Below are 25821 nucleotides of genomic sequence, written 5' to 3'. Positions count from 1 at the left end.
TACCTTGCAGAACTACATGAATTTTATCCCTCTTGTGAAAAAAGAGGGAAAGAGGAACTGCAGGCAGAATTCAAGGCTGGATGTATCATATGCAGCAAGTAAGACTTCCAAAGTTTGGTACAGTCTGTGGGTGAGCTATGTCAGAAATACGTTTTCTCAAGTCAGCTTATTTTCTCTGAAAGCCAGCTCAACCCATACTTGGATTAATTAATTTGAAAGCTGTCTAGTAAAAATTGTGATTGCCTTAGAGCAAAAGAGAGTATTTTCTTGATAAAGACGGCACGCATGGACAAGATTTACTCTGCATGTTATGAAGACAGTGGAGGTGACTAGTTGACAGAGCTCAACAGATGCTCTCTTGCACCTGACAGTCTCACTGAATACATTGTGATTAATAATGGATTTTTAAACCCCCAAACCCCAAATATTAAGGCTTTGGCAACACTTCAAACTACTATTATAGAGAAGCTGCCAAATCTTTTGTTGAAGCAAATGATGGCGGGGAGCCCAGTAGATCCCCTTTGGCACTTGGAAAATGTCTCGTACGATGTGCTATGATGCCATGCAGAAAAACCGGCTACAAGGACTATGTTCAGCTACTTGTCCGACACCTGCAAAGAGGGATTTGCGTCCAAGAGCATGTTTAACATTACAACAGAGACCAAACTAAGAGAAGACAAACTTCGATGTCGCACTGCCTTCGGTGGCGCCAAATGCCTGACATTAACGCTGACATTAAAGACGTGAGGGAAGGCAAAGCGGCTGCCGGCTTTCCGCCCCTGTATCCACAAGCGCTCACATGTGATGTATCCACGTTTGTTTATGCCGCGTCGGGCCCCCACAGCCCCCGTGTCCCGCGGACGGGGGGGAAACATCCTCAGCCGCACGCAGGGGCTCTCCCCGCTCGGGGCGGTGATTTAGCAGCAGACGAGCGGCTCTGGCCCGCAGCGACCAAATGAGGGGAGCGGACCCTCCCCGCTCCGTCTGTCCGTCCGTCCGTCCGTCCCGCCCGGGGTGGAGCCTGCCCGCCCGAGGCTGCCGGTGCTGCTGGGGCCGGCGGGCCCGTCCCACATAAAGCCCTGCCGCCCTGCCGCCGCCTCCCCACTGCGTCCCGCTCCGCCTGCCCCCGGCGCTCCGTGCCATGGCTCGGCGCCTCGGCCCGGCCAGCTGAGTCCCGGGAGCCGCCGCGTCCTGCAGGGACCGCGCGGGCCGTGACTCCGCGGCCCTGCCCTCCGGCCCGCTCCGCTGCCCTCCGCCCGCTGCCGTCCCGCGCCGCCCGGGGCACAGGGCACCGTCCTGCCCGAGTGCGCATAAAGCCCGCCTTCCCCTTCCCTCGCCGCGATCGCACCTTCCCGCCTCCTGCCCCGGGGCCGGGCGGGCTCGCACTCCGCGCTCCGCCGCCGCTGTCCCCGCCGAGGATGCGGGTGTCGCTGCTGAGCCCGCTGCTCCTGCTGTCCCTCAGCGCCGGCCCGCACGCCGCGGAGCTCCCGCTCGCCCGCGCCAAGTGCCCGGCCCGCTGCGATGTCTCCAAGTGCCCCAGCCCCAGCTGCCCCAGCGGGTACGTCCCCGACCTCTGCGGCTGCTGCCTCATCTGCGCCGCGGGCGAGGGGGACTCGTGCGGCCGCAAGGAGGACCCGCCCTGCGGGGACAGCCTCGACTGCCGCTACCCCATGGGCAAGCGCTTCGCCAAGGGCGTCTGCCAGTGCAAGCTCAGCGCCCAGGTGTGCGGCAGCGACGGCCGGACCTACGACAACATCTGCCAGCTGAAGGCGGTGAGCCGCAAGGCGCTGCAGCACGGGCTGCCCGCCGTCGCCCAGGTCCAGAAGGGAGCCTGTGAATCGGGTAGGAGCATGGTGGGACGTGCCGCGGGGCGGGGAGTGGAAAACCTGGCTTCCAGGGTGAAGACGGTCACCATTTTCAGTGGCCTGGGAAGACCGGGTGGCTCTAGGGACTCTAAAAACCTCCAAGGACATGGCAGCTCACCCAGCCGCTAGCCGCACCGGCGGTGTGTGGAATGGACGCTCGGGTGCTTTCTGAACAGCAAAACGTCTCCTCGGTGCTCAGCTTGGGCTGGGGTTTGGGAGGTTTTCCCCTCGGCAGCACGACCGTGGGTACCTCGGGGGGGGGGTGCGGGTTGCTGCCCTAGCGCTCCTGGGACAAGAGGCGGACGCACTTGCCAGATGGGAGAAGGGTGGGCGGAGGTCGCTCGGCTGCCAGGGCAGGACGGCGGCCACGTCCTCAGCCGTGGCCTTTTCTGTGGGCAGGGCAGCGGTACGAGGCTGCTCCCGTCCTGTCAGTGCCGCCCCCGCTCAGCACACGGGCAGCGAGGGCCGCAGCGCTGGGCAGCATCACCCGCACAGAGCACCTGAGCTCCGGGACCGTCCCCGGGGCAGTTTGGGTGTCAATCGCATTCACCCCACAAGTGAATCAGGAAATGCCTCTAAGATCCTATCAGGGCAGAAAAAACACTGAGTATTAGATAAACCACCTAAAACATAGTCTCTTGCCTGGTTCGCTTTCTTCCCCAAAGGGTTTTGTAGTCTTATGGAGCCCCAAGTAGGGACAAAAAAAGCCTGAGAACCTCCTTTATAGTGTAAAGTATTGATACTCAGATTATCAAATTGTCTTCTGGTTGTAGTAAAGTGTTGAGGCCTTTGTTCACGTCCTGTGATATGCTATGACAACTTCAGGCTTGGTAATTTAACTTTGGGAAGTTTACCAATCTCTTAAGATAATAATTTCCTTTTAGTATTGAAATGTGTCTCTTTATGGAAGTGTTAATTCTGTCACTATCTTCTGGCATACTTACTGATACATTACTTTAAGAGTTTGCTTCTGCTACATTCCCTATAGAGTTCCTGGAAAGAGAAGTGGAGTTTTAAAACATTAATTAGTGTTTCCATTATGTTAGGTGAGCCACTAACCATCCTGGTTATTCATAGCAAACTGGTCAAAATGATTGGGAGGGTTCAGAAGGAAAAGGGCTACTGCTGCAGCATTTCTGTGTATAGGGCATCTTTCATATATATTCTGACCTTTGGAAAGGGTAAACCAGTTCAGAGCAGGAGGACATTCAAATGATATTCCTGGAGTTCCTTTCAGAGTATCTTGTCAGAGCCAAGAATTGTTGCAGATGCCAGCCTGAAGCTGCAATGTTCAATCTCTCCAGTATTTTGTAGTTATAAATAGGTTTTTTTGCCTGTACCTTTTGACTTCAGAATCTGTTAACTTTAGTACTCCTGAAACTTGGTTGAAACTGATCCATGTAAAATAATCAAAATGTTTAACCAAAATGAGTGAACTGGCCTGCATCTGAGAGCTTGCTGAGTGCTTAGCATTTGGTATATATGACATTTTCTTTAAGGAATCCTTCTGAATCTAATGTTAATAGGCTTAGGAATTTGGACCTGTGAGGCAGAGGAGCTTTTCTTTTTTCCAAGCAACTCTTTTAGTGTTCACTTTATTTTGGCTTTATTTTTTTTGTCTCAGAAAACCTCAGCTTAGATGAAGCATGTGGTTCTCTGTTAAGATTTAATTTGCTTTATTCAGTTCTACAGCTGCATAAACTGAAGCTCAAAGAAACTGAGTGTCTTGCCCAAGGTCAGACTGAGTTGGTCATTGAGCCAGGAATAGAACTCAATTATGGTATTTTTATTTTTTTTTTGTTTTTTTTTAACAATAACATTCAATGGCTGTAATGAGAGGCTTGGAAGAAAGTTAACAGTTTAAAATTGCTGTCAAATTTCTTTCTCCTATTCTTGCCTGGCCTCAGATGACTCAGAGTTTGAAGGGATAAGCTCATTATGAAGTAAATGCAGTTTAACTTAACCATCCCTATATTAAAATAATCTCACGTAACAGAAGCCTCACATATTATGGCTTAGGCCCTATTTAGAACATGCACAGACCCAGAGCTGCTCCTGAAATGTCTGCTCCTCTCCTTTTTCAGTTGCTTATGTTGATGCTTAGTTGGATTCTGGCTGTGATAAACCCAGACAGGCTGAGAAACTTAGCCATGGTTTCCGAGTGACAGCAGTCTGGTGAATAGGGATGCACAAAACATGGGTAGTAAAGGATGCAGGAAGGAAGGGAGCAATGAGGTGGCCAGCATTACTGAGTTGTAGTTGAAAAATTGTCAGAACTTAGTATATTTTTTCCCTTGTTGAAGTCCTGGATTAGGTTGAGGAGCACCATGCCAAATTGCAAGTTCTACACTCAGTGTACTAAACAGGGTGTGTACTGCATGAAGATCCAGGAGCTCCAAGATTCTACAATGCTCTACAATATTCCAGTGCCCAGGGGCTTCTCAGGGACACTAATAAGAACAGTCTGCAGAAATCCTGAGCAAAGTTAAACTCCCTGCTACAAATACTGGGTTTTTAAAAAAGTTTTTTTTAACACTAGATAGCTTTATATATGGAGAATATATTGTGAAGCAGCTAGGGGTTTTTTCTGCCTTCTGTCACCTTCTGTGATAACAACAAGTTATTACAAACAAGCATGTAAGTAATTGAAGAGATACTTACGGAGGACAACCTCTGTAATCCAAGATCTATTCTTACAGAGCCCTGTTTCTCAGGGCAGCAAGTTTAACAATACCACGTATCAATCTGCTAAGATGTCAAACATTTCACTCAAAGGATTCACTTGGTCACCTGCAATCTACAGTCAATCTACTTGTTTTCTGCACAAAGGACTGGTTTTGATCTCTCAGTACAACTTTGTGCAGTTAAATTCCCTACAAGGTTATTTTGCAAATAGCTGCTGTGAGAAGAGTTTAAATGCCAAAAGATTTGTATTTTTTTTACCTAAGATATGGAAGAAAAAAAATTTAATACGGGTTCTCTTTTGTCAATGGAGCAAGGAAAATTAAAAGCTTGATTAGAAAACCTTTAAGGCTGGATTTGACGCTCACCATTTATTGTCGTCTGCACTGTTAAACTGAGGTCACTCTTAGAAAGGGGTTGTGATGTTAAGACTCACCCAAGTCAGTTAAATCTTTGCAAGACATGAACTTAAAAATTCATTTTCCGAACAGAATGTTTGAAACACTGTTAAAATGCATGATCAGCGTAATTTCAAACAGTTCTATGTGAGGAGTATGGAGTCTGCCTGTACATAACCTTGAAGATACAGAGGAACAGCTGAGTGTATGATTACTTGAATTTCTGATAAGTTGGCCCAGTAAGGAGTAGAAGTCTCCTGCTGGTGTTTTAGTCACCAAAGCCTTAAAGCTGCCTGCAGCTGTATTTAGGGAAATGTACTCCAAGGTATTAGCTGGAAACACAAACTTTGGTCACATTCCTGTACTCGTTGTTTTCCTTATGCCTGAGTTGGTTTGAGTTACTGCAGGTGAGGATGGTAGTGTACAGTATTTGGTGTACAATTCAGAGTAGAGCACTTTACTGCTTTGTAAAGGACAGGTAATAGGAAAGGGATATTCTTACCACGTCTCCTCATGAGGGTCACTTGGAAGGGAGGAATACCAGGCATGTAAAGCCAGCGTGGTGTCTGTGCTAGAAGGCCTATGCCAGTCTGTCACTGTCTGGCCCTTGTGATTGCTGAATTGCACAAGAAAGCCACTTTGGTGTTGGTTCACCAAATTGTTTTCATCTGTGCACGGTAGACATCCATTGTATAAACAAGTTGCCTGAACCATAATGTGGCATTAAACTCACCAAGGCTTTATGGTCAGTGCACAGCTATGCAACTTGATCTTAATGCTGAATTCATCAGAAAAGCTGCCCATGAACCTATGTTTCCAGCAGATGTTTCTGTTTTTTAAGCAGAGACATTATAATCTTTTATTTGTCTTTCATTTCTTTCCATGAAAGCACAGTAGGGACAGTGTTTATCCCTGGTGATCAGATCTGCCAGGTTGCAGTACTCCCTTAGACATAATAATTTTGCTGAATGCACAGATCTCTTCTGAAGCTGGTTTTAAAAGGGGGATGGGGAAACAGCCTTAAAGAATGAGTTTCCCAGGCTCACAAATTCTTAATGAATATAAAATTGTGGATTTTAATACAATGTATTGTCTTTAAGAAAGCAATGAATGTGATTTGATTTAATTCTACAGGGACTGAGTTGGCAGATATTCAGAAACGTTCAGTCTTCTGCAAATGTAAATTGGTCTGGTTTTATTGTCTTCAGTGGGATTATAATGATTATTTCTGTTGAATTTTTTTCCAGTTCTCTTCATACTAGGTTAACTCTACAGATTTGTTGGCATTGTTCCTGGTTTACAGCAGTGTTAATGAGATTGGAATGGGTCTATTGTCCCTGCAAGAAAGTAAATAAACCACTATTAAATGAACCCATAGCCTGTAGATAACATCACTGTCCAGGAAAAAAATTAAACTGATAATAAGGCTACTCCTACCTGAAAGGCACTTAGCTTTAGCCATTTGAATTCAGTGTAGTTGGAGCCCACAAAATTGGAAACATAAGATCACCTTTTAGAAAGTAGGCTGAAAATCTTCAGCTCCACTTTATGCACTTACATTGAAATCTGGATTTTGAGTGTTCTGCAAGGGGAGCTGGAGACCTAAAGATCTAATCACTTAGTTGAAATTATAGGCTCAAAGTTCAAGGCTGCTGAAAGTCTGGTTGATTTGTGGCTGGTGGATTTGATGGAACGGATCGAGGAAATCTAGGTTTTTTGATTAAGAAATGCATAGACAGCTAAGGACTCATACAGCATGAATTTGGTTTTGTTTCAAATACAACCTGGTTGCAGCACCTTTGAAATCTTGGTTATGCAACAGATGGCTAATCGGATTAAAATTTATGTCTTTTTTGCCAAGATAAATTAGGTTTTGTTAGTGTGAGATGGTTTTGACCACTCAGTAATAACATGGAAAATAATGCACATTATTGAGAGACCTTTGAAGAAGTATGTGGCAAATCTTAGGGGGTCAATGGGTCAAAATCCACAAAGGTGCTGTGAGCTCAGAGCTGTTACATGCTTAGGGCACCAGAGATCTGAGGGCTGTGTGGGGCTCCAGAAGGACTATGGAGGGGGGAGATACATATTTAACTTTCTCTTTTAGTAAGGACAGTAGCAGCAGCTAGTGTCTACCAACTAATGCAAATTAAAGGATAGATTCTACCTTTACAGTTAGAACACTTGTATTCAGGGTGACATTATACAATATAGTCAAGTGTTGGATGTTGCTTCCTTCTTCAGTTTCCCAGGCTTCAGTTCTTCCCTTTTGAAGTATATTAAGAACTTCTGATGAAAACCATCAGTTTAATAATTATACACTAAAATGCTGTCAATAATAACCAACACTTCAGCTCCCTTAAATAGTCTTATAGGTGTGGGAGTAAATGTGAGTGCAGTTACATCTTCTATGTACATAGTTTGAGTTCCTGGAACATCATATAACGGGTTTAAAGGTTCTCATCACTGCCAGCTTGCAGAAAATTATTAAAGAAAGATCTGGTTCTATGAAGGCATCTCAGCTTTGTAAGTCAGATTTCACCAGTGTTTGGTCCCCACCAGACAGGAGGAAAAACAGCTTATCTCTTATCAGCCTAGATCTTCAGGCATGCCTTTCAAACAAAGCCTGGGTGTCTGTTATTCCTGATGTTCCTTTGTTTCAGATTTCCCTTTAACATTGGTGTAGATGTGTATTTTCTTTCAGGTTTGAGCATTCTTCTCTTCTAACCCCAGAAGAGAGATTCTGGGCTTCTGCTCAGACTAAGTGTTTTCACTGTGGTATGAAAAGAGGACAAGCATTGTTTCCATCTCCTCTCTGCTTTGCAGCATTTTATTTTCTTATTTTTTTTTCATGTTTTATCCATGGCCTCTTTCAGATACTTTCTGCCTCCACCAAATGCCACCTGGAAAGCCATTGCCAACCGTCATATATTTGCCTGGTGGCTATTGAGGAGTGGTCCAGACCTGAGGTTTTTGGCAGGCATCTTCCTGTGCTTTAGGCCATGTACAGTGCTGTATCCATTTGGCCTGAACAGAACAGTTGAGCACTCAGAAGATGCAAATGGCTTTGGTTGCCCTGACTCACACAGAGCTATGCTGATTTATACCAACTGAAAGACTGCATTCATCCCCAGTTTTTACCCAGTTCTGTGCTAGCTCATCAGCTGCCAGCTGATGCATGGTCATGTCTGTTAAGATCAATGTGATGGCAATGTTATATCCTGTCAGTGAACACTTGCTGTGTAGGCAAGTGTTCAAAGTAATGTCAGTAGACTTCAAAGGATATACTGCATAATCAGGCAAGCTGCTTGGGAACTGAAGGTAACACAGCTCTTCAGTGGCATAGGAAGCAAAATAAATAACAGTATATTGTGTTTAAATTTGACTGTCCTCTGTGATTCCTGTTTGCGGGTCTCTTTTAAACTAAGCACCAAAAAAAGCACGTTCAGTTGGTGGAGGGATTTTTCAGAGTGCATGAGAATGCACATAGAAATCAATAGACTGAATCTAGTCCTGCCAAGCTGTTCCTGTTGTTTATTCGGTATCACATCAATCTAGCTTCCTAAATTTAGGCAGGGTTTTGTTTCATTCAGAAGTAAATCTCATGTCCAGTAACTGGATAAAGAACTTGAAGGCTTCTGTGAAGAAATTCCTGATCTTTTTGGTCTGGTTTCTTCAAGTCGTTCGCTCCCTTTGGTAGATCCCATAGTTAATTTTAAAGCTTCAGGCTGTGAACATGAAAGATTGCTATTTGAATGTGGTGATACTTCCCCTATCATATGCTTTGCATGTGTGGTGGTATGGCTCTGTGTATCAGGGCCTGCAGAGAATATGACATTGAGCACAAGCAGTGCGATTCCTTTGGGATGTTGTGATGCTAGAATCCAGGATGCTGTTGTATTAGAAGTCAGGATGCTGTAGGCTTCCCCCACCCCCAAGATCTTAATTTCACTCTTAATGAATGCTGTGTATAGTGCTGTTTAATGTAGTACAATACTGGCTTTTGTCAGATATTTTAGTAATCTATTGCTAGGTCCTGCTCTATGTGACAGCTTAAATGTGAATTTGCAAAACGTTTTAGGTGCAAATGTTTTAATTTAAAGCAGGTTTCTAATGTGTCTGCTAAAAATGTTAGAACTTAAGTTCTAATTGTGCCTCCCAAATTCTGCAGCTGTGTTACTCTGCACTTGTTAGACCATATTTGCAATACTGCATTCAGTTTTGGAACCCTCAGTACAAGAAAGGAATTGAAAAACTGGAGTGAGTTCAGAAGGACATGAGGATGGCTGGGCGAAATTGGACATATCTCCTGTGAGAAGAAACTGAGGGTAATGAGCTTCTTCAGCCTTGGGAAGAGGAGGACTTAAGAGAAGCCTGTCTGTGTGCCAGATCCATTCAGGGGTGCATAGCGGGAGGATGAGAGACAAGGGGTGTGAGTTGGAACATGAGCTCAAGTTCAGACTTGATGTAAGAAAAACTTATACAATATGGGGGACAGTGAAGCAGTGGGACACATTTCCCAGGCAGTTTTTGGAGTGTCCATCCTTGGAGTTTTGCAAGTCCCAGCTCTGTTTCCCTTTGTAGCTGATGCAGCTTTGGGCAGGAGGTAGAGCTAGAGACCTCGGAAGGTCCATTCTATCCTGGCCTATATTGTGACCCTATATGTTTTGGATAATAACAAGTAATTGTCAGAAAAATGCTCTAGATAAAGCTTGTAGATTTCCAAAGAAAAGAACATAGAGCTAAGTGATGCTGATGTTTAATTTTCTCAGGATCATGCAGAATGCTAGGTGAGTTTTGAACAATCTTAATTGCTTTGATTCCTTTTCTGTTACTGTTTGGAAACTATTCTAGTAGAAGAAACAGACCAATTCAAGGCAGGTTCACCTTGCCTACTAGATTTAAAAAAAAAAAAAAATTGTCCTATTAACATATCCAATTCTTTCTGCTAGTATAGGTCACCTACAGTCCAGCAGCCCAAGATACAAATTCAACTTCATAGCTGATGTGGTAGAAAAGATTGCTCCTGCAGTTGTGCACATTGAACTTTTTCTCAGGTAACACTCTCAATTCTTTGTTTCAGTTACATTGTTTAACAAAGGTCTACAGTGTAGTAACTTTCTTTTTGAATTTGTGATGTTCATAAAATATTCTAAAACATAAACCCATTTCTCCAGAGAATCTCACATTTGTGTGTTTTGTTCGTGTTCAGTAGGTCTATTCTAACGAGCTTACAGTACTATACAATATATACTGTCTACCCTAAAATAGGTCTGTCTCATTTTTGAAGGTCTCTTCAGCCTTCACTAAAATGTTTTGCTTGTTGGACTGTATTTGTTATCTCAGATTAAATACATACATAGATACTTATGTATATATATTCGGATGGTAAGCTGGAAAAAAATGGCTTGTTACTTTTTAAACTTTGAATGAGAGGCAATTTTATTTTGGCAGGAAGAGCATTAAGAGGTAGAATGTCGAGGGGACGTGGCCTATCTAAACAAAGAAATGACTTCTGATAGGAAAGAAATTTAGTGAATTTCTTGACCAGAACACTACCAATAAGCAGGATGCTGAAGCTGGATCTGAGGTGGCAAGATTAACACTGAGTGCTCAAAATAACCTGGGAGGTTAAAATATGAGTCCTCAGAAAAACCTGCTGTCAGAACAAATCACTACAAATATTGCATGTACTCCATTATGTGAATACCTTCCTTCCTGGAGTCCTCTCAATTTCCACAGATAAAAGAATTTCTTGGAGAACTGTTGTTTTTTAATATGCAAAATCAAGATAGTCAAGTATATCAGGAGACATAGTTTTATGCACATAGTCATTGTTCATTTTTCCTGTTATTGTTCTCTTCCAATATAGAATCAGTATCCAGTGGGATCAAATGCACTCCTCCTTCCTTGTTTATCACCTGCCCTCTTGTAACTTTTTGTTGTGTCTCCTGCCCAGTTGTCGGGCAGGGGGAAGTTACAAGGTTTGTGAGTGCTGGCCTTTCAGGCATTTAGCTTCTCACAGAAACCTGCAGTTTCCAGCCAGCATAAAAAGACCAGGAGAGCAGCTCAGACTTTTCCCACAGGCTTTATTATAGTCCGTGAAGGGCTCAGGCCACAAATCCAAAGATGGGGGATCACACATGTAATTTTATAGGGTCTGGGGGAATCACAAGTAAATTAATGGAAAACAGGGTTAACACATTTTGGCCAACTACATTATCTTTATTTGTTTGGGACAACCAATTACAAAAAACCAAACCTAGCCAATAATATTGCATTTTTCTAACATAAGTCATTCTAAACAAGTAATTTTTCTTATCTCAAAGAAAGTTCCAGGGGGCTGTCACAAAACTAATTGCAGAGGGATTCATCTCCTCTACACCCTCTGTTCAAGATAAACTGTAAAGAGAGAATTGGAATCCAAAGGAAAAGGACTCTGCTGATTGTCTGTAAACCTCAGTTCCTATCTCCTTGACGACTAAAACCAGTCACAATTTTCAGGAAGGGATTCTTTCTTTGTAATTTTTTAAAAATTTAATTCTCAGGGTGAAAGGGGGTAAATGATGTCTAATATGATATTCTCATAAGCTGGCTTCCCTTATGACACAAATTGCTTGCTTTTTGTACAGGCACCCTCTCTTTGGTCGAAATGTCCCCCTTTCTAGTGGATCTGGGTTTATTATGTCTGATTCTGGTTTAATTGTGACCAATGCTCATGTGGTGTCGAGCACAAATGCAATATCAGGGAGACAACAACTGAAGGTACAGCTCCAGAATGGAGATACATATGAAGCAACCATCAAGGACATTGACAAGAAATCGGACATTGCAACAATAAAGATTCACCCTAAGGTGAGTGACATAAACAGAAGAATGACTTGATTTGGGAACTCTATTTCAGTTACACTTAGTACAAAGTGACTGACTAAAATACTTGTTTAAGGATTCCTTAGAAATATCTGTGGAAAACAATGTACTGAAATACAGACCTGGAAATTTTTCATATCTTGGAATTGAATTACTTTGTATTCTGTGCTATAAATCGTAAAAAAATAAGAAAAAATCACTCATTTAATATGTGGCAAAATTCTGCTATCTTTATCTAAATACCCAAGCTAATCTTTCTAAGCAGTATGCATGGACTGCAAGGTGGGGCATAGTGCAGAGAGAATGGCAGTCAACAGCTGGTCAATGGTTGGTTTGTATGCTGATCTAGGAGGAGGGAACAATCTGCTAGAAAACAGGGAAATTTTGATGCCCTTTTTTTCCTCAGTGAAATTGCAAGGAGCTGCAGATAGCTGTTTGTCTTTGAAGACAGTTTAAAACAGCAACCCTCCTAGCATAAATTTTGGTTATAGGATAACGAGTGGCTCTTTCATTAATGTAATGGGAAGTGTTTGTTCCTAACTTTTTACTAGTTTTTGATCTTTGCAACCAGGTTATTTTCAGGTATGAACTAATGCTTATTTCTTTCTCTGTGCGTTTACTTAAGAAAAAGCTACCAGTATTGTTACTGGGACACTCTGCTGATCTGAGGCCAGGAGAATTTGTGGTGGCAATTGGAAGTCCATTTGCCTTACAGAACACTGTGACAACAGGTATTGTCAGCACTGCTCAGCGAGACGGCAAAGAGCTGGGCCTGCGGGACTCGGACATGGATTACATCCAGACAGATGCTATCATTAATGTAAGCATGAGATGTGTGATGAGTTTCACTTCACAGTCCCTCCCCACCTATGCAGCATGGAAGTGCCTGCCCTGAGAGATGAATCCACTAAATATAAGCAGCTTTGTTTAACATCAGTGAAACTCTTCTTTTTTGAAAGTCTGTGCAGTGTCTGCAAGTTGTGTTCAGGCAGTGTGATAATTCTCGTGATAATTCTCCCTTAGAGGATGTCTGTGAAGATGCTGCATAGGTCAGACCCTTTTAGTTCTGTAGATCTCATGCAGTTACATGGTTGTATCAACCAGCAGTAAATCAAAACTTTTCTCTATCTGCTTGCTGAGTTGCTCTGGTCAAGGAAGTTGTAGAATAGAGCCAAAACTTCTTTCCTCCCCATCCATTAGAGCCAGATGGAGTACTCAAACTGAGAGTAGGTGCTTCAGTTTAATGACAAGACACCCAGGTAAGAACATAAGCAGAGGACTGGTGGGGTTTGTTGCTGTTCTTGTTTTCCCTTTGAACATCACATAATCAAAACAAGAATCAAGGTGTAAAATAATGAAGTTTGAGGTGCAGTTCCTCAAACTGTAATAAAGATCCTAGCATTGTGTGTTATATAGAAATACATTAAAATAAAGATCCTAGCATTGTGTGTTATATAGAAATACATTAAAATAATGTTCTTCAGAACAGCTTGGAGTGATCCAGAGAGTTTAAGTTAAGTCCTTGGGTGTGTGTTTAGCTTATACTGCTTCTAAAAAGAACACTGTACACATATCTGAGGAAAATAGCCTGAAATTTTAAACCTTAAATCTGTTACACATTGATATAAAATATTTTCGGGATTTATTTCTTGCACTTCAATGTCAAATTTGACATAACAAGAAATAACACTGAGTGTTTTAAACACACAAAGTGCTTCACAGATAGTCGTTGTCATGTACTTGAGAGAAATTGTATGGGAGGAAAAAAGAAGGTAATTATTTTTTGTGCTAAGATATGACATAAAAGTGAGCTTTTTCAAAAAGCTTTTGTATGACCCTTGAACTGAACCTCTCCAGACATTTAATTGGAATTGCTCTCTTCAGCTGTGCAAGGAGGATAAGGAAAACTTAGGCAAGATGGGTTAGTTGGTAGCACACATTGAATTGGTGGCAGAGACAGAATTAGGACATGGGATTCTTGACTTCTTGCCTATACACATTTTTCAAGCTCAAATTCCTTCCTTGTGTATGTTCTTAGGCATTTTCTGCCCTCCAAAGCTAATGAGCAGATTTAGACAAGGATAGCAGAGTGTGTCAGATAATGCTGGACTGAAGGAAGAGTGATAGCAGATGAGGTGAGGAAAATGACACTAAGTTTGAATTGCTTTGCCATCTGAGACTACAAAGTATGAAGATGGTCCCTGGCATAAGGATGCTTTGTGCTTAGCTAATGCACTCTTTTTCTCCTGAGATTGGGAGGAGTTTGAGAGTTGGTCTGTTCAGAGCATTCCTGTGGCTCAGCCAAGACTTTCCTGCAGGAATGTGCATGCAGCTGCCTTTTGAGGAATGCTGGGACAGCAGTAACATAGAGCAGGAAAAAAACAGTGCCACAAGGTTCTAAATGGACCTATATTGCATGTGCTGAAGGTCTTTCACATCCTTCAAACAGAAGACAAATGAAAGATGATGTGCCTGAGCAAGGCTGTAAAATCATTATCTTGGTCTCAAGTGTACAGCCTCTGGTAACTGGAGAGATACAATATAAGGAACTGATCTATTTGTTTAAATTTGGACTTTGAAGGTGTTTTATAAACTTTAATGTCTATTTTATTCTCCTAAGAATCTATAAAGTTTGCCCAGTGCTATCTAAGTGTAAACAGTTTGTGTCTCACTTTTCTGTCATACATCATTCAGCTTTTGTTTCTTTTGAGTGGTAAGTTGCTGCTCTTGGCTGTTTTGCAAACCTACTTGAAAACTCTGGCCTCACTCAAAAACAAATTGTTGAGCCAGCATGAAGATGAACAAGCAACCTCCCCAACTCTCATTTCCTGTGGTCCTGTTGCATGTTTCCTTTAAAGGCCATTAGGTATTAGGTAATTTTGGGCTACTCAGAGCTGCTCTATGCCTTCCCTAGAGAGGCAAATGTGTCTGTGGTTACTAAATTAATCCTTATATAGTAGCTACCTCATAGCAATATGATGTGATTAAATATGTAAAACACTATTCTGCTCTAGTGGAGAATGAGACTGACAAATAAAACTGACTGACTGAATAAAACAAAAACTGTAGAAGCACCTCGCTGAAGTATAACTTTATGTAACAATTAATTATTGCAAAACCTTGTTTTGACAGGCTTTAGAAGAATCAAAATACTGGTTTTAACTATTTAGTGTTTTAAATTTAGGGTCTGCCTATTTGGAGTGGCTCCTAACTTAAGGCTTGCTTCTGAAAAGAAAAAAAAACCCTATAATCATGAGAGGGGTGAAGGGGTAGGATAATACCTACTTGTAATCTTCTGTGGTCAATATTGTGTCTGTCAGTGCTGCCTAAGAAATTACCTCCTCTCTTCCATTTACTTACAAAAAAAGTACTGTTTGTAATAAGAATTGCATTTCCAACAGCGAAGTATTAATTTATTGTTCCCTTATGTAATTTTTACAGTATGGCAACTCTGGAGGACCTCTAGTTAATCTGGTAAGTCTGTGTCACTTGGTTTTGTTGGTTGGTTGGTTTTGTTTCAAGAGCTAGTTTCAAGTTAGTGGGAGAATGTTCTTTTGGAAAGATTCATAGGTCATTCCTGCTTTCATTCATTTAGCTAATGGTAGGCAGGTAGCCTGAGGCAAACACAGAATATGAAAATTAGGTCTAGTTCACACACTGTAGGAAAACATTTCTCCACTGAGCCCAGAAAACTTGACATAGCAGTGAGGGGGAATATGGGATCTAGAAGGAGAAGTTATGCTTGTTAATGCTGTGAAACCTGGGATGAGCAACAGAGATGTGACCTGGTTAACTCACACAACTCAAAGTAGATTGCTTTAAATCAGCAAGTGGTTTTGCAGGTCAGTGACTTGTGGCTGTACTAGTGGTAGTGACTCCACTGCCCACTTGGCAGAGGGAATCTCTTGCTGAGTGGTGGGATGGACCTTGGATGAACACACTGTACTGTAATCTCTCTGGCCATTACAGTTAAATGGATCATGAATCAAAGCCCAGATCCTCCCTTATAACTAGTGTTTATTTCTTGAGTGATTACAACACTCTAAATTTCTTACACCAGCTTTTAACATGAAATGCTAGACAGGGAGGTGAATCCTGTACTTAGGAACAAATTTAATTGGGTGTTGTCTCTCAACAGGATGGTGAAGTGATTGGGATTAACACCTTGAAGGTCACAGCTGGAATTTCTTTTGCTATTCCTTCAGACCGTATCACTCAGTTTCTCACAGAGTCACAGGACAAACAAAGTAAAGGTAAGGTCATAATGGCAAGGTCTGCAAGAAACAGTGACATCTTCCAGTTATTATCCTGATCCAGGTGAAGTGCCAAAAGACATGTCTGGGATCCTGTTACTGAAAGGAGCAGCATCCTTCTCCATTAGAGCATCACAGACTGGGAAACAAAAAACAATCTCACAAAAGTGGGAGAGACTTTTTATTACTCACACCCCCAGAGAGCAGACAGTATCTGTATAAATATGGGAAATAGGGCCTCTGAGAATAGTGAGGACACAAATGAATCATCACTGTCTCAAATGATCTTGGAAACAGATGATCACTTGTTTAAGGAGTTTTATTCTCTTATTTTCATTTATTGTCCAAGCAAAAAGATTAAGGTATACTGTAGAAAATAAGGTAAAAACCTTTTTAAGTACCTGTCCACAGGTGGGGTGTAGTCCATAGAACCTAACTTATATTTTATCATGGTCATGTATGTCAGTGCTACATAGTCAGATATTGTGACAGGCTCTCAGGCCGTGGTGGAAGAAGGGCTGTTACTAATTAATGAAGAAATACATGGGAAGATGGGAGAGAGGCAGAAAGAAAGAAAGGCTTCAGCGCCAGAGAGCATATAAATCTAAGTATATTGGCAATGACAACTGTAGTACTTTAGACTTTTTTTAATGTGCTTACACCATATCTGTCACCCTGTTCTAGATGTCATTCTACAGGCTGCACAGCCAAAGCTGATCTAGCAACGCTGCATCCAGGCCAAACCTTCCTTACTCTCTTGCTTGCCAATTTATTTGTCCACACCCTACTACTACTCATCTTTTACCATGAGTGTTGGCTGCTGCTGCTTCTTCTTCTCTTGAATGTTTTTATTATTAATCTTGTCTTCTCCTGAGTTCATCCAGTTCCTGATGCCAGGGTTGTTTCCCTACACCATTGTCCTCTACTGTTATTTCAGGAACTTCCCTTAGTCAGCAGTTTTAAAGTGATGATCTGCTTGTATATATGAGAGCATCACAAACCTGATGGGTCCCCTCATCTGTGTTTTGCTGAATTCCACAAATCATATTGTTTTCACTGTTGATTTGGGGGTGGGGGAGGAGTAGATGGAAAAAAAGTTGTAAATTATATGCTGAGAGGTGCATTTCAAAGTAGCTGATGTAATTTTGCTTCAGTCAATATGTCAAAAACCTTATTTCCTCCCCCCCCTCCGGTTACTAACTTATTATTGTTTCTGAAACAAACAGGTGTCTCATTAGTGATGTGAGTTACTCTTTAGAACCAAACTTCTTGTCCCAGTCCTGGGAGGAGCAATGGCTCAGCCTGCAGGCCTGGCCTAGAGGCATGAACTCAAGCCTTATGCAGAACCCACCATCTCCTGATAACTGGAAAGTCAGTGAAGCTTAGAGATGTCACCACAGAAATCCAGTTACCTTGTTTCTTCAGGCACTTTTACCTCCACAGAATGATGAGCCCAGCTAAGCTTTGCCCATGGAAGAATCCTATGAAAAAACTGAAAGATTCAAGTTTATACTGTGATTATAACATACAATTTTTTAAAACATATTATATAATTCCCTAATCAAAGGGATTCACACTTTCTCTTAGTGTCAGTGTGACTGTCACTGCTTCAAATATCCTGAGACACAGGCAATTTTATTTTTTATTTTATTTTTCATTTTTTTTGCTTTTGCTTCTCTGAAGGATGTCTTATTTTGCTGTGACAGAACAGTAATTTATAGCCCTTGATGCATAGAGAAAGTTTCTAGGAGATATTTTCACCATATATTTGAGAATTAGTTTGCATTTTTTAGGCCTTTAGTAATAGTTCACAGGTTTATTATATAGTTGATATTTTTTGGCATAATAAATTTATGTAAGCAGAATTTTAGGGTTGTTTTATCATATTTTCTTCCAGTTATATTTCAGTATTTTCAGTGGGATCCTCCCTTATGGTACAGTTAGGTCATAGAAACATGTTTATGGGCATTACCATTTTTCTCTTAATATCATATTGCCTGAAGATAACATTCCCTTAGGATACCACTCTTTCCAGATTTGTTCTGGCATAGTAGATCCTCAATTGTTTAATAAGCTGGACCTTAGTCTTTTGAATCTCAGTTGATCAGGTTAATGTTTTCTATAGAAGGCATATATTTTTAAAAATCTCATCTATTATATATGACTGCAAATATCTGACCTGTTAAAGAACAGGAGTGGAGAGTTGGGGAAAAGGAGAGGATGTCATTTGAATGAAGAATTTGCACTGATTAGGTTATCTATACAGTCTATATATTACCTAATGCATTGGTAATATATAATAGCACCTAATGTATTTTTGACCAAAAGTTTGCCACAGCCTTAATAGAGATGTTTGTCTGTTGAATGGTCTGAAAGCCTTTGCTAATTTTGGGGTTACCAGTAATGAGGTTAACATCCTTTTACAGTTAGGAAGTTTTAAATTGTTGCATGAAGTTAAGTGTCTCCATCTGTACCTCAGTCTTAACCAGCTGTGTGTTCTGTGTTTACGTCTGGAAGTTAACTACATACTTAAGCATTGATTGATTTTTGTTGTTATTTTTATAAGGAATTTCTTCATTTTGGTCTTGGCTCTATCTATTCCTAGTTTAGACTTGAGAGAACAGTAAAACTAGTAAGTCTTTTAGACACAGTTTAAAGTGGAATTCAGTAAGTCAGCAATTTGACAAAATATTAAAGAGAAAATCCATCCTAAAATGTCAGCTTGGCTTCTAATGAAGTGTAAGCAGAAAAGTGAATAAATCTTGTTTCAGACAGGCAAGGGGAAATAGGGAAGATCTGCATTGGCCACACCCAACAACTTATTTACATGAATCCTCATTTTACATCCCCAGGACCTTGTATTGGTTGTGTTGAAACAGTATTCTTACCTTTGTATTTGGATGATTATTACTCCTAAAAATTACCAGAAGTCGTGAGGGTTGCTTAGGAGCCTTGGTGGGTATAGATTCAGGCCACTGATTAAATTCCACTGTGCAGTTTACTTGACAGGGACACTGCACACAGTCCTGCATTATAGGCTTGAGCTGTTTTCTGTTTGACAGTAGAATATCTTTCTTAAATGCTTTCAGGGCTGCTCATGTAATCTGCAAGATGAACTAGGTGCAAAAGGAATTAGCAGAAAAGTAGTAGTTTTGCCTGGCACTTGAATAAGAAGTGCAGGATCCATTTCTTCACTTGGAAGTCCTGGTGATATATATCCTGGCCCCACTGAGATCAGCTGTATTGAGTATAATTTTGTACCAGAGTTACTCAAGCCTAGAGGAGTTTCTGTACTTTAGTTTGGATTTATCAGTTCTTTTTGCTACAGTTTATAAGTCATAAACATTTCTGCCTTCAATTATGTTTTATGTCTGGTTTGTATCTCTATTTTTGCAAGTATCACTAAATTAAGCTTAACAGTAAGGTAAGTGCTTTTCTTACTGTGGAACAGAAATTTCTGTGAATACTGAGCTGCTTCTAGACACTTAGGGTCAGCTACTTGTTAAATTCATGGTTGGGGGCTGGTTTGCTTGACTTTGTACCTCTGGAATCAGTGCTTAACCTGGCCTGGTGTTTACAAAAATGAGTTGAGATTTGATTTTTCTCTTCTGTGCTGTGCTCCAGCTTTAAGCTGCAATGGTTTTACATTTGTTAACCCTGATTCTTCTAACATAGGAAACTTCTTTGAACTACTGCTGGGACTGTACCCTTGTGATGTGCTCCTTAGATTCGTGGCATCACTTTATTCCAGTTCTCCTAATTATTTTTTCTTTTGCCTATTGATTGCACTCGATTCAAAACTGGCAGGTTTTTAGACTTCTATTCACAGAGCAGATGTAATAAGCCACGTACTGTTCTGCCAATGTGTTTTAGCCCCAGCATCATCATGCCTATGCTTTGGGAATGATGAAACACTACTACTGATTGTCTGTGCCTGTTCAGTCTCTGCTGATACTTCAAATAAGATGGAAAATTATATTCCCACTAATCACTGTTGCTGAAAATTTTGGTTTTTGTTGAAGGTGCTTGACTTGGGTTAAATTCAGTGGAGTGCACTTTAGTAAAACAGAAAGGACTGATGTTTTTTACTTGTATTCTGACACACAGAATGTCTGGGGAGGGGAAAGAGAGGAGAGTATACTCTGCTGTTAAAGTAATGCATGGCTCATAGATTTTAGTTTTACTTTATACAGTAGCCTGCTACTCTTATGTTATGAATTGGTATTTGTGTATGGCACACTTACTGCAGAGAGAGGGCAGAAGGCTTATTTGAATTTCAGTGTGTGAACAGGAGTGAAATAATACTTTGACCTGCCTGAAGATGAAGGTAGAATTAGTATTTTGGTTAGGAATAAGTCTGTAGTTGCAAGATTTATTATTTTCCCTAAAGCTTTATGTTTACATATATCTTTAGCCACTGGGGAAATAATTGCCTGTATCACTAGTGTGTTTTCTCCTGTGTTTTTTCATTCTCGTTGTTCTGTTTCTTCCAAGTCAATTTCTTTTGTCTCTTCTTTAATTTTCATTTCTCATTCATGTAAACATTCCTAACTCAGATTCAGAGTATCTTTGTGTTTCTGCAAATTTCTGCCTCACAGGCAATGACCAACATCAAATTGTTTAATGCAAAGAGAAAACTGTCACCAGAGATGCTGTCACTGATCTTACGAAGGGAATTTCATTATTTAACTGTCCACATTGCATGGACAAGGGGATTATTTTCAGGTGGCAGAATTATCATTTCTGTATATTTTTAAAACGTGAAAAATTGTGTTTCTGTCATGGGAACTGGAAGAGCACCATGAGCTAGTCTGTGGTCATGCCCTAAGTTCTTCAGACTTCAAATTTGAGCAGTTGTACTTCTTGACACTCTTACTATAGCTGATTTTGATCTTGCTAGTTTTACTTTAAAATAGAAGGGTAAAGTAGAGATGACAGTTACAGATGCAAGGTTTTTCAGAGTGCAGTAAATCCAATGTTTAGTAGTCAACATTTTCAGTGACCCCAGTGGGAATATTTGGCATGCATAATATTCAGAACTAAGTCCTCTACTTAGGAGTATTTTTCTTGGAAAGAATAAGAGCTAGAGAAGACATCTCCTTTTTCCGCATATGAGAACCTGGAGAAACTCAAAGGTCTTGTGAAGTCATTGTCCTGGAACAAATAAGGAGAAATATTGTTTTGTGCTGGATGTAACTGAGTACTGCAGCACTCACTTCAGGAAATCATCAAACTGCATTTTTTTCAGAAGACAGCTGTGCAATATCATGACTTACTAAAAGCCAACTTCAGAAATGTGGTGTTCTTCCTAAAGGAGTGACTTCTCACCATTAAAGATTCCACAGAGTCCTGGCAAGTCACAGAATTACAGAATACTTTCTATTGGGAGGAACCTTTGAAGGTCATCTAATCCAGCCCTTCTGTACTGAGCAGGGACACCTTTCATTACAACAGGTTTCTCACAGCCCCCTCCAATCTGACATTGAGTGTTGACAGCTGGGGCATCGGCATCTACCACTTCTCTGGGTAGCATGTTCCCATGTGTTACCACTCTCCTCATAAAGAAATTCTTCCTGATACCTGCTGCCAATCTACCCTCTTTTGGTTTGAAAGCATTACCCTTTGTCCTGTCTTAGAAGCCCCCTTTAAATGCTGAAAAGACTCATTAAGGTGTCCCTGGCACCGTCTCTACTCTGGTCTGAACAACCCCCACTACCTCAGCCCATCTTAGTAGCAGAGCCCAGAGCAGTGCTCCAGCCTTCTGAGTATTTTTGTGATCCTTTTGGCAAAGGTCTACATGTTTGGATTTTTTTGAAATTGCTTTTTATTCTTTGGGGTAGAAGTAACAAGCCATTTGCATTATAATCAGTGTGAGTCTTTTGATTGCCCTTTCTCTGAAGAATGGAAATTTAAATTTTAGATTCCACTTCTACACTTTAATGAGAACATCATGTGATTAAATTGTCTTGACCAGTTTCAGATTAAATGGTAGTTGGTTGTGAAATTTTCCATTTACTGAATTTGCGATACTAGGTCACAGCAACTTCCTGAATTTCCTGAATGAGAAACTCTTGAGTGTAAGTGAGCTTTCTCTCTTACCCTTAGTTGCAGGAAGAGGGATCGTCATTCTGTACACCAAGGCTAACAAAAAAAAATAACTTTAACTGGTGAAAAATAACTGATGCATTCTGTTTTAATTTTCAGGTATTTTGGGTCATCAGAAGAGTTATTTTTGTCAGTGTTTGCCTAAATTTCTTAAGTAACCTCTGTGTTCCTTTCAGATGGGAAGAAACGTTTCATTGGTATCAGAATGCTCACAATAACACCTGCGTAAGTATCTTAGTATCTTAGAAAGGTAATTGTATGTTCATGCACACAAGATGTGGTCAGTAGTGGTTCAGAACTTCATTCATCTTTCATTACAAATCTCCAGAGATCCAGAAGTGGGCATTGGCTTCTAGGAACTCTGCAGGCATATAAATGATATAGGTGAAATCTATATTCTGAGGCCTGGAAATTCTCTAAATACTGATAGAGATTGATGTCCTGCTGATAGCTGAGGGAAAATAGGAAGAGCTTGAATGCAGATTTTGGTTCTTGACAAGGACACCTGGAGTTACACCAGGTTTTAGGTGACATTTAAACAAACTGGTGCTTTCAGGTGACTGAGTGCCAATGACTGATCAGGTGATGGAGGGTTTGGCAGTGTTTTATCAGTGCCAGTGGAAGCTATATGGTGTGAGGTTTGGTGCCTAACCATTAACTAGAAAGAGTTGCTAAAGTTCCAAACTAAAGCTTTGTGCCTCCGTGTTAACAAAGCCAGAAATAGACACCCTCCTCTGGCTCTTTGCTGCATTTTCCCTCTTACATTGCTTTGTGTCTTGCTGTTACCCAGATATATTTGATAATAAATGAGGGCTCTTAATGCTGATGTTCTTTCCCAGCAGTAGGCATGTTTCCAATGTGGCAGTAGACTGCAAAATTAAACAAGACAATTTCCAGCTGGGGTTGTAGTAAAGCTATCTTTTTTTTCTTGAGTTACACTCCTGCACTGGTCCCTGAAGGGTCAGATACTCAGCTGGAATGAATCAGTGTAATGGCAACATCATCACTGATGGAGAGAAACTCACAATGTTTCTCTGCAGAATTGTGAACACAATGTGAAACTTTACTGCTTTTGGAGCATCTAAGGAAGCCATGTAAGATGTCTGCAGGCCTGTTTTCAGAAAAAGACCACTTCCCTTGTTATGTTTGCTTTAACTATTAAATTGTTAGCTTCCTCAGTACTAAATCAAGATAAGCTGTGTAGCCATTTTGCTTTCCAGGTTTTTCATGGTAGACAGCTCAGTAATCCATCTTTGTTTGAAATATTTCTTTCTAGAAATGGGTTTTAACCCACACTGTACACAGTTGTCATCACTGAAATGATGTCATTATCTCTGAAATGAGGGGATGTTTGTAGAGGCTCTATTTTGCAGTGGGTTCCTGTCTTTCTTTAGAAAGTGCCGCACAAAAAAATTGCTGATGACAACTTGTGGAAACTGAAGTTTCCAGCTCTGATCTGTCTCCTCTCTGGAGTTATCAAAAACTCTGTCGTTCTAGATAGAGACAAATTAAGCATGACTTGCAAAGTAAAAGAAATAAAAAAGTTAGCAAATTTCTGCCATACCAAATTTTACCAGCATTAATTCTTAGAGCAGAGAAACATTTTGTCCCCAAGAGTGCTCCTGTTGTGCTCATGAACAAGGCCCTCTGTGCTACTGCTGCAAAGTGCCAGAGTCAGATTCTTGCAGATGCACAGGACCAATAAGTTTAGCCTGCTTTGCACAGGTAAGGAGTTTTGCCTCTCTTAAAATCTATGTAATGTTTTTTAATCCAAGGTCAAATCCCCTACATTTTCATCACAGAACAAGAGGCAAATGATAATTAAGTCTTTCACTTAAATACATAAGATTAAATGCTTTTGTAGTGCAGTCAAATTCTGTATAACTTTGTTCTTCTTTTAGCTTGGTAGAGGAACTGAAGCACAGTAATGCTGATTTTCCTGATGTCAGAAGTGGAATTTACGTACACGAAGTTGTTCCAAACTCACCTTCTCATAGGTAGGTAGAGCACATTATTTTCTTCACCACAAATAAACCTCCAAAGAGATACTAGGAGGTATTACTTCTTTTTATATTCAAGTATTTTCTCATACTAGGCTTGATCTGTGTTTAAACAATTAAAAATATTTGTGCTAAGATTCTGCTCACCTCCACAAAAATGAACAATTTCAGAACTATTTAAATTATCATATAATTTAGTTTGGAAATGACCCTTAAGATCAAGTCTGACCATGAACCTAGAACTGCCAAGGCCACCAATAAACCCTATCCTTAAGTGCCACTTCTACCCATCTTTTAAATACCTCCAGGGATGGTGACGCCACCATTTTGCTGGGCAGCCTCTTGCAGTGTTTGAAAACCCTTTCTGTGAAGGAATGTTTCCTATTTTCCAATCTAAATTTCCCATTGGACAACTTTAAGGCTATTTCTTGTCCTGTTACTTGATAAAAGAGACTGCCACCCACCTTACTACAACCTTTCATGACACTGTGAAATAATAACAGTGTGCAAATAAAAAGAACACCCCAAATACAGTGAATTTATTTGAGGAGTTTTGTGAAGTATGCTGAATATTAATAAACAGAAACTTGGATTAAGTGTAAGGAGGAAGCAGAACAGCATTTACATGTCACTGTCAGAGCTGTTATCTGATACAGTGCTTAAAGGAAGAGGCTATTTTACGGAACAGTTGCAAAATAAAATATTTCTAAAAATTATTTTAGGAAAATAAAAAGCAAAATTAATAAATGCAGCTATTCAGGATTATTTAAACAGCAAGAGAGAAACAGTTCCCCAGTTCTTTAGCTGGTACACTTCACTTGTTTTGAAGTGTTGAGGTTGTAATTTTCAATTCTTGAAATACGTATTGGTGGCATGGAAGTATGGTCTTGCAAATGAACTGAGTAAAGTAAATCAATAATAGATAAAAGCCTCATCTATTTCTCACTTGTTTTGCAGAAAACATAAGAAAATTATTTTTGTTTAAGAAGAAAATCCTCAGTGAAATAACCTGATCCTTATTTTGCATTTAGCAAGTGCTACCTGTTACTCTTTCACAGTCAGAAGGCTGGAACTTCTCTTCACTGGAGACTAAAACAAATAAAAATTTATTGCATTTGCAAAAGAGGTGGTGAATAGCCTTTGTAGTTTTCCTCTGCATAGAATGCATCCTTACTGCCATTCTCTTGTCTTTGCAGAGGAGGGATCCAAGATGGAGATATTATTGTGAAAGTCAATGGGCGTCCTTTGATGACTTCCAGTGACTTGCAAGAGGCTGTGATGAATGAATCACCTCTACTACTTGAAGTTCGAAGAGGAAATGATGACTTGCTATTTAACATTGAGCCTGAAATTGTCATGTAAATAGAACTGAGGAAGCTCTCACCATAATTAAATTCACTTATTCTGGAACACTAGATACCTCCTTTGCAGCTACAGTAATTATACTTCCTGTTGACTAATGACAAGGTGGACTAACTTAATTGCCTGAGCCATTTCTGTACATAGTAGCTAGAGTGACTTCAAAGATGCCATTTATAGAAGATTTACATTTCAAATAAACTTAAGAACTGTGTTCTGGGGAGGAGGAGAAAAACAAATTTTGAGTAGCTGGTAGAAATGGGTCCCACTTTCTGTACCTGCAGATGCA

General features: G+C 40.7%; 1 protein-coding gene across 1 annotated transcript; it reads left to right on the top strand.

Moving 5' to 3' along the window:
- Window positions 1-1418: 1418 nt before the first annotated feature.
- Window positions 1419-25535, top strand: HTRA3 (HtrA serine peptidase 3). The gene is made up of 9 exons (XM_062493358.1): window positions 1419-1842; window positions 9903-10002; window positions 11578-11800; window positions 12441-12635; window positions 15257-15289; window positions 15954-16068; window positions 22350-22398; window positions 24075-24170; window positions 25370-25535. The coding sequence occupies exons 1-9, from the start codon at window positions 1419-1421 to the stop codon at window positions 25533-25535; spliced, it is 1401 nt and encodes a 466-aa protein (XP_062349342.1).
- Window positions 25536-25821: the final 286 nt, after the last annotated feature.

The sequence above is a fragment of the Cinclus cinclus genome, chromosome 5 (genome assembly GCF_963662255.1).
Source record: "Cinclus cinclus chromosome 5, bCinCin1.1, whole genome shotgun sequence".
Taxonomy (NCBI): Eukaryota; Metazoa; Chordata; class Aves; order Passeriformes; family Cinclidae; genus Cinclus; species Cinclus cinclus.
The sequence above is the reverse complement of the archived record's forward strand: the minus strand, read 5'-3'. Positions and strand labels throughout refer to the sequence as shown.

Excerpts from the sequence above, each read along its gene's own strand:
- HTRA3 (XM_062493358.1), top strand. The coding sequence starts at position 1,419 with ATGCGGGTGTCGCTGCTGAGCCCGCTGCTCCTGCTGTCCCTCAGCGCC. Across the intron at positions 10,003-11,577 it reads CACATTGAACTTTTTCTCAG|GCACCCTCTCTTTGGTCGAA; the intron begins GTAACACTCTCA and ends CTTTTTGTACAG. Across the intron at positions 11,801-12,440 it reads CAATAAAGATTCACCCTAAG|AAAAAGCTACCAGTATTGTT; the intron begins GTGAGTGACATA and ends CGTTTACTTAAG.